Source organism: Paralichthys olivaceus, chromosome 16, assembly GCF_024713975.1.
Source record: "Paralichthys olivaceus isolate ysfri-2021 chromosome 16, ASM2471397v2, whole genome shotgun sequence".
In the NCBI taxonomy this organism is placed as follows: Eukaryota; Metazoa; Chordata; class Actinopteri; order Pleuronectiformes; family Paralichthyidae; genus Paralichthys; species Paralichthys olivaceus.
This window is the reverse complement of record NC_091108.1, coordinates 7835155-7850162: the sequence shown is the minus strand read 5'-3', so window position 1 is coordinate 7850162 and position 15008 is coordinate 7835155. Positions and strand designations below refer to the sequence as shown.

General features: G+C 42.7%; 3 protein-coding genes across 7 annotated transcripts; 1 reads left to right on the top strand and 2 right to left on the bottom strand.

The window, feature by feature from the left end:
• Positions 1-777: 777 nt before the first annotated feature.
• snap47 (synaptosome associated protein 47) lies at positions 778-7908 on the bottom strand. 4 transcript variants are annotated; one of them, XM_069511702.1, is made up of 5 exons: positions 7775-7908; positions 6444-6966; positions 5804-6312; positions 5383-5507; positions 778-2566 (listed from the first exon to the last, which is right to left on the bottom strand). In XM_069511702.1, exons 2-5 carry the CDS (start codon positions 6938-6940, stop codon positions 2420-2422), a joined length of 1278 nt encoding a protein of 425 aa, XP_069367803.1. In that variant the 5' UTR covers positions 6941-6966; positions 7775-7908; the 3' UTR covers positions 778-2419. The 4 variants fall into 4 exon arrangements, with proteins under 4 accessions (XP_069367803.1, XP_019965951.1, XP_019965943.1 ...); XM_020110392.2 differs by lacking the exon at positions 7775-7908 and adding an exon at positions 7145-7300; XM_020110384.2 differs by lacking the exon at positions 7775-7908 and adding an exon at positions 7111-7290.
• Positions 7883-9917, top strand: jmjd4 (jumonji domain containing 4). Of its 2 annotated transcripts, XM_020110364.2 has the most exons (6): positions 7883-8163; positions 8258-8423; positions 8503-8628; positions 8729-8996; positions 9127-9273; positions 9385-9917. In XM_020110364.2, the coding sequence occupies exons 1-6, from the start codon at positions 7911-7913 to the stop codon at positions 9718-9720; spliced, it is 1296 nt and encodes a 431-aa protein (XP_019965923.1). In that variant the 5' UTR covers positions 7883-7910; the 3' UTR covers positions 9721-9917. The 2 variants fall into 2 exon arrangements, with proteins under 2 accessions (XP_019965923.1, XP_019965916.1); XM_020110357.2 differs by having other exon boundaries at positions 9127-9917.
• Positions 9065-12446, bottom strand: iba57 (iron-sulfur cluster assembly factor IBA57). The gene is made up of 3 exons (XM_069511704.1): positions 11706-12446; positions 10690-11039; positions 9065-10562 (listed from the first exon to the last, which is right to left on the bottom strand). The coding sequence occupies exons 1-3, from the start codon at positions 12065-12067 to the stop codon at positions 10171-10173; spliced, it is 1104 nt and encodes a 367-aa protein (XP_069367805.1). The 5' UTR covers positions 12068-12446; the 3' UTR covers positions 9065-10170.
• Between the last annotated feature and the right edge of the window lie 2562 nt (positions 12447-15008).

Sequence of the window (15008 nt, the reverse complement as noted above, 5' to 3'; positions counted from 1 at the left end):
TGCTTCACATCAACTATCACACATTTAACTGGAATTAATAACACATAGTAAACACACTACTTGAAAAGATAACTGCCAAATAACAGACAGAAAATTTAGCTAAATGCTATAATTTGACATTTGTGTTTCTATTTGTACTGCAATCAAGCAGCTCCGTATTTTGGATTGCAGCGCGACCTTCATGTGCCCTCACAACCCGCAATCTTGAGCTGCTTTTTTCACAGAATGAGTTGATAGATTGGCCATCAATGGAGACACGCTCCTCGAATGAGAGCGCTCACCGCAGAGCTATCGAGTAAACAGACTTGGAAGTCAAGGCCAGCGAAATCCCTTGTGTCTCCATACCATCCGTTAGGAAGGCAAAGCCGGATCTCATGCATCTGTGGTCAGACAAGACCGCCACCACTTCCTTGTATTGCAAGGCTGCCTCGAAACCACGCCAGTGTGTGCTCCGTGCTCCTTTTTTAAGGGTTGGAATTCACATAACCATGTGGTGTGCTGCTGGAGTTTGGGACTTCCACAATCTCACTATTCATCCCTCAAATCATCAGAAATAAACAGCGCAGAGTGAAAAGAAATGTTGAAGAACCTTTCATAGTGTCAGAGACGTATCAAGTGTCTGTGCTGTCAGTCCCACGTCCTTCATGGCTTGCTGTTTAACAGAAGTGATGGGTTCATGCTAACTGGAGGACCAGACTGTTGAGTGAGGCTGTCGGCCGTCTTTCAATGCGCTTTGTGCAAAGCGTCTTCCTGATTCATAATTGGGTGCTCAACCACTCATTTGAGACTTATTTTATTTTAAAAGGTTTGTTATTACAGACTTTAAATGGTGACAACATCTTGGCTGATGAAATGAATATATTCCATAGACTTAGTGTCTACTGTGCTGCTTCGTCTAGTCTTTTCTTGGTAACAAAAAAGATGCAAGTGTCCTTTTTTCCCTTATTGTCAATAATTTAGTTGTGTTACAGTGTTGAGATTAATTTGGCATCATCAGCATGAATATGCATCCATACAGCACCGATACCATTTTTCAAACATGGTACAGATACTTCGATTTAAACTAAGAGCTAGTTACAAGTTCACAGTGATAACAGACCACAGCAAAATTACAGAATTACAATGTCAGTTATTAACAGATAATAAGGACTTAGAATATTATCAGGCTTAAGCAAGGCATAAACAGTAGATATGGACCTTAGCATTGATGGGAGTATTTAATATTATAGTTTATATTTAATAATATTGTAGAAACAGAGAGGGGGAGTGTTTCTGTTCTGCTTCCACGGATCCCAGAAGTTACTTGCACATTTACAGTCTTGTGATAATGAAGAGACATTTCCACTTAATGCAGAACACAGCAGCAATACTCAGACATGCAACATTAAGTCACAGGGATTCTGGACCTGAAAGACAACTCCTCAGGACAGAAATGCACCTTAAAAATAAGTAAGGATAGCAGTACAACAGAGAAGCAGAAACGCTTCTGATGATATGAGCAAACATTATCTGTGCGATTAGAATTTGTCCTTTTTATTTCATTAAAAAATCCTATTTAATCATGTTTCTGTCTCTCTCGTGTTTGTCTTATAGTTACATAAACATGCAATTTCTTTTGAATTACTTTGTGCAGAGAGAATAAATTAGCAGGTTATTTCCTTCTTCGCTTTCAAATGTCAATTTTGTCCTTCGCTATATTTGTGTTGTGTGTCTGATACACAGTCAACAGCTTATTTTTCTTTCACTCGCCAGGTCCACTGGGGGAGCATGACAGGCACTGAGGATTCAGACTTGTCCTGCCACCATCCCTCACTGGCTTCCCATCACAAACAATTAGTGGGGTTCAATACACTGAACCAGGCCATTGACACAATTACTGACTGAACATAGTACTTATTTCTCTTCTGGTGAGCAAGTGACCGTTTTCATTAAACACCAATAACTGCTGGTCAACTTCAGAGCAAATCTTACTCTCCAGAGAAAATAAACCAAGAGATGATGAGGAACAATCCTGTCCACAGCTGCTAAGTGCTGCAGGACGCACAGTTAAAGGGCAGATCACTAATAGACATATGATACAAATGTACGAGCCCACAAAGCCTGTAAATAACTTACTTTCTCTTCAAGAAAAAAAAAAACCTGAAGAGATACTTACGTGTGATTTAAAGTCATAATTAGTGTTGTGCAAATTTTCGGGGATCTGGTTGATTACCGTTAGTGTTGAGCAAACACTACTACACCCTGCAATTGTACCATCAAATGCAACAAAGATATGATGAACTATTTTAAAGCATGTTCATGTCCCTGCTCTTCTGTGGTGTTCTCTAAATGTACCAATCCCATGAGAACAATGAGGAAGCTTACAGTGCATTTCTCAGGAGGGACGTCGTGACCACGTGCATCAGCTGGGCTTTCAGATCTACAGCAGTCTTTTCATACGACAAGTGTGCTTCTCTATGTTCATGGTGGCTCGGTCTGTGGAGCTGGTGAGGACGTCCAGAGCTTCATCCTGCCGTTCCAGCTCCGTCTCTGCCTCCAGGGCAAGGTTTTTCAGCTGCATCAGCATCTGCGCAGACCCACACACACAAACCAATAAGTGCGCACTTTTGGAGGCACGCTTAAAAACACTAATTTGTTTAAGCAATTGCACAAGAGCCCCCAGTGAACATGAACAACTAAGGAGCAGGAGGCAAAAGAAGTTGATTTTAATATTAAAATTGGTGAGCAGTTGCAGGGAGGGACATGTGGACCATATGTGCAGAGGTGTGAAGACAGGGTCAGTGGGTTAGAGAGCGAGTGTGTTGATGACAGAGAAAGAGGATTAGATGTGAGTGAGATTTACATTCAATTCAAGGTTTCTTCTTCTTCTCCCTTTGGCTGTGAAGACAATATCCTGCAGCTTAATGTTACAGAGCAATGCCACAAATACAACACTAATCTTGATTTAGTATAATAATATTTTATATCGTGCAGTAAATGAATCTAGAGAATACATTCAGAGAGAAGTCTTGACTTGTCTGCTGGGACCATTGACATCATACAATAGTGCTTGTTTGCTGCTTTCAGTTGGTTTAATGAAAATTGCAACTTCACCTCAATGGTCCAGCAACTGTGTATGTTAAGGTTGATGGAACAATTTAAATACACTGCGATACGCCAAGCAAAACCTAATAGACACTCACTCCCAACCCCACCCCCATGGTTTCTAAACTAATATTATGCTATGCTACATATGCTCTCACACACACACACACACACACACACTCGCACACCCACTGACATTATGTCAGCTTGTGTCCGTTATATGCGGACACTGCAACTGAGCACAGAAACTGGTCCAGACAGTTTGAAAAACAGACAGTGTGTCAATACACACCAAGGGACAACTGTATACACTCACTCAGGACTGTGACTTTACAATATGTACTGGGAGAGTAACTGAATCACACTTTGCAGTAACCATTCACAAGGGTTTTTGTGTGTCAAAGGAAAACACAGAAAATGAATATTTTTAGCTGCTGCTTAAACAAAGGCTAGAGGACTTTAAGTCATGTAGAAAGCTCAAAAATTAAACATTTAGGCTACAACTAATAGAAAAAAAACATATGAGCTCAAATTCCATGTGTCATTGGCATTAGTGGGGTGACTTCAGGTCTGTGTTTGAAGACATACAGTACAAGAAAAACACAGAAATGCTTATCAGTTATGAATGAACCAGTTTGTGCCTTTAACAAGTTGGAATTTCCAACCTCAAACAATAACAATACAAATATAAAGTGGAATATTTGCAAAAGCACTTAGGGCAAGACATTAAACCCAGTGACCCTCTGAACAAGTTTCCCTACTGCAGATTCTAATCTTGACATGAAGAGTGTGGGTGTGTTTGTGTAATGTACAGAAGCGTAGCATTAACTCAAATATGGCAGCAGCCTTTCATGTCTGAACCAATATCAGCTGCAGACAATATGCCAAAGACAAGTCAAGTTGTATGAACAAACCAAGTGCTGTTAGTGCTAAGATAAATCTATCTGAGAAATTATTATACAGGCAAAAACGCCACGAAACCTCTGTGCATTGTTATCATGTGTAATAATTAACTAAATATTAGGTATAAGGAGTCAACAGTGCCTTGTTTGAGGTTAATCACGACTGAATTCCTTAAAGGAAGGTGGGTTAAATCCCCAGTATTTCTCAGGCTCCATATTAATAAACATGTATATGTAAATCACAATCTGATAACCTGTGATTGCTATGATTCTTTGTTGAGGGATTTGCATTTTTTGTTTGGCAAACATAGTTTTTATTTTTTTATGGCTATGATCAATTGATTTTAGCAGTTTTTCATCACGTGGCTCAAGTTTGGGCAGAAATGCCTCATGTTGTTTTTATATCACACATATCAAAGTGCTGAGTCAATATATTGGAAGATATTTGGTAATATATTTGTGTCTGTGTATATTAGCAACAAGAAATTGGGATGAAAAAAGATGAGTCAGAAGTTGATCAGAAAAAATGTCAAAGCTCATCCAGGAGAGAAAACTGCCACATATATTTTTCCACTGTAATATGTCCTGCCTGTACTGTCCATACATCTTGGTCCAAGTTTTTAAAAACAAAGCTGAGGGATCATTGTCAACAAATATCAGATGTTGTACATTTCCTAATAAATAAATACAGTATTAGCCAGACTGTAGTTCTATGGGACATTTAACATAATATTTCCCATATTTCTTGCAGTGCTTGCATTCACTGTTTAGCTGCTTAAATTATTTGGTCTCTCAAGTAAGCATCATATAATTTGGTAAACAAGTAGCAGAACCTTAACAAATGTAGCTAGTGTAGAGCTGTCGTTCATTCACTCATCTAAATACAATGCTACTAGCCTGCTGAAGGTTTCCCATTACTTATTCTAAGCAACCTGTAATAGTGTGTGATACACACAAACACACACATTGTCTGAATCATTGGTCTGAATTTGCGTCACTGTGTAGCTCTTGCCACCACAGACCCTGTCTGTAACAGTCCTCAGTGTGTTGGGAGCTTCTGAATGGAAAGACGCTGCACAGTCTGAGCAAATGACTGACCATGTCTCTTTTCCTCTCTTAAAACCAGGATGGACTTCGGTTTGTGGTCTAACCAAATAACATTTTAAACACACAGGATAAAAAATAAAAATCATTATGATGAATTGTGGTTTGGAATGGAACGGTCAAAATACATGTTACTATAACGGCTGCCAAGACAATCAGTTGCCTGTACATACAGACATGGCGTTTGTATTCTGTACCTTAAATATGCAAATATTAAAAATCTAAATGCAACAGCAGTGAAAGTCAGAGTCACACAGGCAATAGAAGACTAACTTGCCAAACTGGACCTCACCTGTTTGAGTTCTTGGGCCTCAGCCTGACTGACAGATGGATGGAGGACATGCACCTGCAACTGGGACAGCTCTCCTGCCGGGACCTCCAGCGGGAGCTCTGTGTCTTGGCACATCTGCAACAAACCTGACTCCATGGGTGGAGATGGTGAAAAAATGCAGAGCACATATGTTGTCTATGAGGAAACCAGACTGTAAACTCAGACCACAGCAACTGAGGCAATCGGGGTGAAGTCATTCATCAAAATACATTTCTGTCAAGAAGATACAGAAACGACCTTGTTTGAAATTCATGTGGATGAAGCGTCTTGACATGAGGCCACACAAAAACATACAGAGGTGGAAACGTAGAGCTTTACTGCCACACAGTGGTCAAACTTATTCTAGACATGGAAAAGGCAGAGAAATAATTCTCCTCCTTACCTTCACTATAGTTTGTCCCTTCTCGGTCACATGGAGATGAGAGTGGAGTTGCCTTGAAAGCAGTGTATTCGCTTGTGAACTCAATCTTCTTCTTGTACTGAATCTCTAGCACCGACAATGCTTCAAGCATCTTGGCAGACAGGAACCTGTAGCATATATCTGGCTTCCCGATAAACCGCTGTCTCACTGTGATCTCATAAGGGCTCTTCACCCTGATTTCATCTATTTCATTTCGTTCAAAGCGATGGATGAGCTGGCAGTTTGTGTCTCGCACCTCCAATGAGGACACAAGCACCAACAAGCAGCCTGGTTTCAAGTCTGAGTCTCCCCCTTTGGACACTACAGCCGGGATGCTTGAGATCACCTTATTTCTACCAGACTCCTTGCTGGCTGATGCAGCAGCAGACGCTGCAGCTCTCGCTGCGTCCTCAGCCTTGGCTTCCTGCTGAGTCTTCCAGGGGAGTTTACCAAAAGGCCACCAGGGGGGAGACTCCAGCTCTGACAGAAGTCTGCAACAGAGTAGACAGACCAGGAACAATTGTCAATGCCCAAAGACAAAAAGCTGTATAGCAACACATAAAAAAGACTTAAACATAAAATATAAGATGAATAATATTTAAGTTAACATAGAGACAATTACTTATCAGCCACGCCCAGGTCAGAGTCGATCTTCTCCAGCCCCTGCATCATGTTATCAAACTGCTCACCCTGGTGGCTCAGGACTCTGCCAGTGTCCTCCAGTCTTCTCTGGGCCCCTGCCACCAGGCCGATCAGCTCTCTGCCTTTAGAGGGCTGAGACTCAGCCCCGCGGGCCCCTGAGCTCGGCTGCAGGAGGCGTTCTCTCCAGAAATGTTCCATCACATTAAAAACCACCACCCTGTTGGGCTTCAGGGAACCAAACCAGTGTTTCACGTTGCCCTCCTCCAGCACCGTGAGAGTACCGAAGATGATACTGGACGACTCCATCTTGATCTCCACGATGCGGGAGAGGCGGAAGCCGACGAGGCTTTGCTTCGTCTGATTGGAGACAAAGCGGACGGTGGTTCTGGTGAGGGACAGGGTGCCATTTTCCCATCGCTTCTCGCTGTTGATGTAGTAGGAGCCAGACCAGCTGTGGATGGGAGTGTCCCGGCTCATTTTGGGAGAGAGGCTCGCTGATTCCCCTGGAAGAGAAAGGATAAGATCCAATATGAAACCAGTACCATACATATGCTCCTATCACATCATAAAGACACGTTAGTAAGTGAGAAGGAACATACTCTCGTCAGATTAAGACACAGGCAGCTGCAGGTTTCTGCCAAACTAACCGTATTACAAGTGCGCCATTATAAAGTCGAACACCTTTTTAGCTAATGTCACTTCCTCTCAGTGGGTTACAACCGCACAAAACCACATGAATGAATGTCTTGAACCACATTATCTCCCCCTTTGGTCTTCACACTACGGAGGCTGATGTTTATAACGGAAGTTGTGTCACACACGAGTACGTCGGTGTTTACAGTCCGACTTGAAAATGCTGCTATTAAAAAGGCTCGGGGGGGGGAAATATTGCTGGCTATTTATTGCTAACAAGTTAGCAAATACAGCGTGCACCGTTAGAGGAATAACAATGTAACATAGGGAACTGATTAGCTACAAATAGATCATTATGTAGATATGTTCCCAAACCTTGTCGCACAAGAGTACGTCCGTGTTTACTGTCCGACTTGAAAATGCCGCTGTTAAAACGGGCTACAACAGCAAGATTTGGGGGAAACACATATTGTCAGCTATGTGTAGCTAGCCAATAAGCTAATATAATGTGCACCGTTCAGGTACCTGCAGTTATATAAGTAATCGTGATAAACTATAAACGGTAATAGTCTGTGTGCGACGTTCAGGAACCTGCCGTCTTTGAGATGGAGTCAAATGAAGCGACCTGTTGTCAAAAATATAAAAATAACACCCTTTGACATCATGTACGTTTTCTACCTTGACATGAATTGGATTTAACAGCAAAAAGGAGAAAAGGCGCAGGTAGAAAAGGTGTTTAATCTTTCCGTGTCTCGCGGTCCGGACGGTGACAGCTAACCTCGCTAACAGGCTAGCCGAGCTGTTGTTTACCGTCATGGACAGGGAGGCGTACCGCAACTGCTGCAGCCTGGTCAAGATGCCCCGACAGTCGTACGAGCAGTTCTGGTCCTCACACTTCGTGGATTACATCGACAAGGAGCTGAGCTATTCCAAGTTTTTCAAGAAATACCTGCTCCCCAATCACCCGTGCATGTTTTCCAGGAGGTTTACAGAGGAGTGGAAGTGTAGAAAACAGTGGGTGACAGAGGAAGGGAAGCCTCATTTCCAGAAACTGCTGCAAGAGTTTGGTAAATAATCATCTTCCCAATGCATTAACTATCATGTCATTATGCTGCTGCTGCTAATGCATGTGATCTAATGCATTTATCTCCTCTCTTACAGATGAGGCTCCTGTTCCTGTTGCAAACTGCAACGCAAAGGAATACAATGCAAACCCCAAACAAGTAATGCCTTTTAAAGAATTTATACACTACTGGAAAGAATATATCCAAAATGGCCACTCGTCACCTAAAGGATGTCTCTATCTTAAAGACTGGCACATGTCAAGGTGTACATTTAATCCACTAGATTTTGTTTTGGTGAAAGTTGTTTGCGATGTGTGATTGATCCATGTTGTTTTCCCTCAGGGACTTTGCAGAAAACAGTGTTTACACCACACCAGTCTTTTTTTCTTCTGACTGGCTCAATGAATACTGGGATACACTCGAGGTGGATGACTACCGCTTTGTTTACATGGGACCTAAAGGTTCATGGTATGAAATATTGAACATTACATTAGCTTATCCTGAGATCACAGCTCCATTTGTGTTTTTTTAAGACAACCAGATTAACTTTTTTTTTTTTTAATTGTAGGACACCGTTCCACGCCGATGTGTTCCGCTCCTACAGTTGGTCAGCAAACATCTGTGGGAGGAAGAAATGGCTCCTTTATCCCCCAGGTCAGGAGGAGTTTTTGCGAGACTCTCACGGCAACCTCCCTTACGACGTGACATCGTCGGAACTTCAAGACAGAGGTCTTTTTCCTCACTGTGAAGAAGCCTGTCAACCTCTTGAGATTATACAAGAGGCTGGTGAAATCATCTTTGTTCCCAGCGGCTGGCATCATCAAGTTTACAATTTGGTAAGAACTGTAGTGGTAAAGTAGAACGACAGCAAAATGACTAAGCAAAAACATCAATACTTGGATTATTTCAGATGTGTAAAAGTGTTTTATTAGGATCAGCAGTTTGTGATTGTGAATGTTTTTACAGGAAGATACCATCTCTATTAATCACAACTGGTTGAATGGCTGCAACATTGACATCATGTGGCAGTTCCTTCAGAATGAGCTGTCATCTGTTCAAAAAGAGATAGACGAGTGGAGAAACACAATGGATTCGTGGCATCAGCACTGCCAGGTACACATACTTTTCTTAGACAAGATTGATCTGTGTGTATGTGAACCCAAAACACTCTGCTGCCCTGTATGTCTGCAACAAATAAAGTATTTGTTGTCTGTTTCAATTCAGGTCATCATGAAGGCCTGCTCTGGTATTAATTTTGCTGAATTCGCCTCTTTCCTGAAAATAATTTCTGACAACCGAATGGCCTTCCTGAACGCTTGCTCCTCGGGGGATTCTCCCGATTACCCACGGCATCTCTCGGAGACGCTTACCACACTCGGACCTTACCATGCTGCCTTCGACCTACAGAGAGTGGCTCACGTACTTGAATGTCTACTCTGCAATGAGGACTTTAAGCGGCTTGATCATTCAACACTGGCTCTGCAGCCGGAAACCATGCTACAGCAAATTCGGGACACCATACAATCCACAAGAGGGCAGCATCTCCTTTATCAGGAATAAGATGTGTGGTCCCAGCAATGTAACATGTTTCACCCGGAAAGAGCTTGAATTGCCAATTTATTTGGAGTAAAAAAGATGATATGCATTTGTTTGAGTTTTGTTTGAGATGAATTGCAATCTCAAATGTTGCTTGTGAAAGTTTTAAATAGATTTTTTTGCACTGAAAGATGAAATAGATAAATAAATTAAAAAATACACGTTGATTGAGTTTTTTATCCTGCAATTTTAACAACCACTAATACCATATGACAATTGGTACACGCTGTTGTATAAAGCTGGGACACATTTTTTAACAAGATCTAATTAATACTATAAATACAGATTTTATTGCAAAGGAAAAAAGATCTCACAAATATACGTAAGTGCCAGACATCTGTAAAGCAATGTACATACTGTGCTTTAGGGTTCAGACTGCAAGTCATCTGTCAGATGTGATGAATGTCACATTCTTTACTTAATTTTCAAATCTTCAGGCCACCAGTCTGGCACAGAGACCTTAAGTGTCACTGTGTTGTCATCAGAAGATTTGAGTGTCAACACCTCTTTTGCATGAGCCATGCGGATTAGGCTCAGACCCAGCTCTCCTACCCCTGATCGGTGCTTCCCAGCTGGCTTGCCTGACTGCGTTTGCACTGCAGCTCCTTCCTCGAGGTCCTGTACTGGAGATGACAAGCGCACTGGCATCAGGCGTTTCCTAACCACCCCTGTGTGATGGGTTCTGGCTGTGAGCTCCTGGCCGATGTAGCAGCCTTTGCTAAAACTGATGCCCTGCATGTAGACGAGATTTGATTCTAGTGGCAGTGCCACCCCTGGAGGGAGGTCCTTCACTCCCTCTGGAAGTCCTGGACAACAATGACAGCAGAGGAGACAAACAAAACTTCAGTATCACGTGTTCACACAAATCCATATTTCTCACCACATTTGTCCTCCAATACAAAGTGTATGTACTCAACTACAAACCAGTCTTACCTATTGCATAGCGATGTTTGTGATAATCCCCTGTGTCACCTTTCTGACATGATGCAATGATGTCACAAGGATCGATTTTACTTTCCAACACCAATCTCCAGCCCATTTCCTGAGTTCGAGGATCAGTCTCCCATACCAGAGTGTTTTCAGGGGAGGACAGCTCAGGTTTACTGGCCACCTGGCCAGAGTTCTTTTGCTGGGGAAGTACTGCCCAAACAGAGAGTTCTGGACAGGGGCTAATGTTGACCTTTCTCCGAATCTTGTACACCTTCAGGTGTCTTAAGATTGAGTCCTTGACAGTAGCATCACACTCCAGGAAAATGCCGTGTCCAGCATCAGCTTCTTTCAGACTGAAAGGAAAAACAGCAAGTTGAGTGCCTCTTAAAAGAGATAATCCCCCATCAAGAAAAAAATCTTACTAGTTTAATTTATTTTCACCCTGGGTGGATTTGTGATTAGAAATACATGAGATCATGTAAGTGTTGACTATCATTTAAGTAATCATTAAATCAATAACACTAATTCATAATAATGAATTATGCCTCAGTGCAGTTGTTCATCAGTTGTTTGAACTCTAGGATTAATTTCAGTGAAAAGGATGTGATGACCTCATGTGAATCTGGAACGTGCACTGGTGGTGGTGTTATTGGGTTGAAAGACTGGGTCATGTGAGAGGACACGTCTTCCACACGTTTGAGAAGAAATGATAAAACTAGAAAACCTCCATCTTTAACAGTTAATACATGTTTAGACACTTGGTGGCAGAGTTAAAGCCTTTTTTGACCATTTGACAGTCGAAAGTGAACAGTCTCATGTTTTGAAAGTGCCCAGTTGAAGGTGTCACTGACAGGGAGGCTTCAACTTGGACGCTCACTGTACACACAGCAGCAGCTCTCTAAACATGACATGTTGCCAGCAGGCGACCACTGCCAACAAGTGCATTACACAGATAAGCGAGTGCACACACCCTGGTGCCTCCTGAGAGTTTTAAACAAGAGTGATGTGTCCCACTGTACCTGTACAACATGATGTCATACAGTGTCCTTCCTTGTACGTTCAGCATGTGTGAGTACATGGCTCCAGGTCCAGGCTCCTCCAGCAGCTCCATGTCGTTGGTTATGATCCCCTGAAGAAAGGGGCTCGTGTCCTGGCCCTGGATCTTCAGCAGGCTCCTGTGAGAGAGGTGGTGACACACAAACTGCCCCGGGACATGTGTCGTGTCCCGGCTGTACTCACACCGTCTGACGCGGGTCCCTGCTGGAGCGGAAGCACCGGAGACCAACGTGACGCACAAATACCGGCCGGTGCGGTTTCTGGCGTAAACACCGAGGCCGCCGCTGGATGAGAGCGCTCTGCTGGCGACGCACCAAAGCGCCATGTTGTTCACTGTCTGCGGGGGGCGGGGAGGGTCACGATGGGAGGGTCACGATGAGACGGTCAGTCCGCCTCACGGGCACCAACCGACGGCTACATAACACAGGACATGGCGGTTGACTGCGGCTGGAAGGGCTCCATTTTGAAATCCCACAATGCACCTCGCGATAACATTGCAACACGTGTTTGAGAGCGGGCGAGAGAGAGAGAGAGAGCGTGCGTGTTTGTGTGCGTGTATGAGAGAGAGAGCGCGTGCGTGTTTGTGTGCGTGTATGAGAGAGAGAGTGTGAGTATGTGTGTGTGTGAGAGAGAGTGTGTTTCAGAGAAAGAGAGAGAGAGTGTGTGTGTGTGAGAGAGAGAGTGTGTGTTTGAGAGAAAGAGAGAGTGTGTGTGTGTGTGTGTGAGAGAGAGAGAGTGCGTGTTTGTGTGCGTGTATGAGAGAGAGAGAGTGCGTGTTTGTGTGTGTGTGAGAGAGAGAGAGTGTGAGTATGTGTGTGTGTATGTGAGAGAGAGTGTGTTTCAGAGAAAGAGTGAGTGTGTGTGTGTGTGTGAGAGAGAGTGTGTTTCAGAGAAAGAGAGAGTGTGTGTTTGAGAGAAAGAGAGAGTGTGTGTGTGTGTGTGTGTGAGAGAGAGAGAGTGTGTGTTTGAGAGAAAGAGAGAGAGGGTGTGTGTGAGAGAGAGCGAAAGTATGTTTGTACAGCTTCTTTGTGAGGACCAGTTTTAGCCTTTAACTGAGGAAGTGAGGACATTTTGCTGGTCCTCACTTTGTGTAAGTGTGCCTGTGCGTGTGTGAGAGAGTGTGTGTGTGTGTGTGTGAGAGAGAGAGAGAGTGTGTGTGTGTGTGTGAGAGAGAGAGAGAGAGAGAGAGTTTACCTGTTTTACCTTTTTCAGCATAAATACTGACCTATCAGGACCAGTCTACATCACAGGAACCAAAACCTGGTCCTAAAGAACAATGAGGAAAAACCTAATTTCTGAGGTTCACGGTTCAGGGCTAGGATATGCATTCTGTCAATAGGGTTTCTCACAAAGAAGCATGAATATGCATGTGCCCGCTCAACTGCGGTGCTGTCCAATTAAACACAAAACACACACGAAATGATCACATTTCATCGCTTCAAGACAGATTAAACACAATTTGATGTAATAAATATTACTAATTAATTCTATGTGCTTATTAAAAGAATATGCACATGGCCTTAAATGTTTCATAAACTCAACCCAACAATTGCTATTATCAGTGGGTTACAACTAAACTCTAAAGCATCCACGAACGATTCATTATCTATCATTGAATTGAAGTTTATGAAGTGATCAAAAAGTTGCACCAAAATCTTCCCTATTTTAATTAGTTATATTATTTTATAACAAAAAGATTTAGCGCAGAGGAAACAGCAATTCTTTTTCCATAGCCTTTGTAAGAGAAACATTGAAACGTTATGAAATTCTGCTGCGATTAAGCACATTGTATTTATTTATGCATAGAACAAAAAAAATTGCAGAGGAAAGAATCCGTTCGACCTCTCAAACATAGCATCAATTCTCAAAATGCATGCATGGAAATCCTATTCCTAAACTAATGTCCACTTCTGGTAGGTTTTCTGCTCTGAGGAATAAATTCAGTGCTAGTCAGGGATAACTACGTCCTGTTAATCATAATGGCGAAACACTGAATAGGGAACATCTGATGCACTAAAATGTCCTACAGACCATGCAGTGCTCCTTAACGCTTGACACAAATGAAAAAGTACAAAAATAAACACGGAGACACACCTGTAGTTACTCAACAACATACCTAGTTAAAAGGTAAAATATTTAAAAGTCTGTTTCTAACAAAACTCCTGGAAAAGGCCCCATAACAATACAAGACCAAAAATATATTCAATCTAGATTTATTTTTTAAACATAGTTAGTGCAGTTTGACATCATGTCCTTCTCCAAAGCTTGGAAAAGCACAGGCTGTTCTGTTAGTGGCAGGTACATTATAATATAATATATAATATATATGCTGTTACCTCACACTTTAATTTTACACACCATACAGTATTCAATCACATGACAACACAGCTACCATGAAGCAAGAAGTCAGAGGTTTCAAATACTTTTATTTCTTTATGAGTAAAATACCAGAACAGTCTTTAAAATTCTGAGGCACTTTGTATGTGTGTGTATGTAAGTATGACAAGAGTGAATTATGCCTCAGTGCAGTTGTTCATCAGTTGTTTGAACTCTAGGATTAATTTCAGTGAAAAGGATGTGATGACCTCATGTGAATCTGGAACGTGCACTGGTGGTGGTGTTATTGGGTTGAAAGACTGGGTCATGTGAGAGGACACGTCTTCCACACGTTTGAGAAGAAATGATAAAACTAGAAAACCTCCATCTTTAACAGTTAATACATGTTTAGACACTTGGTGGCAGAGTTAAAGCCTTTTTTGACCATTTGACAGTCGAAAGTGAACAGTCTCATGTTTTGAAAGTGCCCAGTTGAAGGTGTCACTGACAGGGAGGCTTCAACTTGGACGCTCACTGTACACACAGCAGCAGCTCTCTAAACATGACATGTTGCCAGCAGGCGACCACTGCCAACAAGTGCATTACACAGATAAGCGAGTGCACACACCCTGGTGCCTCCTGAGAGTTTTAAACAAGAGTGATGTGTCCCACTGTACCTGTACAACATGATGTCATACAGTGTCCTTCCTTGTACGTTCAGCATGTGTGAGTACATGGCTCCAGGTCCAGGCTCCTCCAGCAGCTCCATGTCGTTGGTTATGATCCCCTGAAGAAAGGGGCTCGTGTCCTGGCCCTGGATCTTCAGCAGGCTCCTGTGAGAGAGGTGGTGACACACAAACTGCCCCGGGACATGTGTCGTGTCCCGGCTGTACTCACACCGTCTGACGCGGGTCCCTGCTGGAGCGGAAGCACCGGACACCAACGTGACG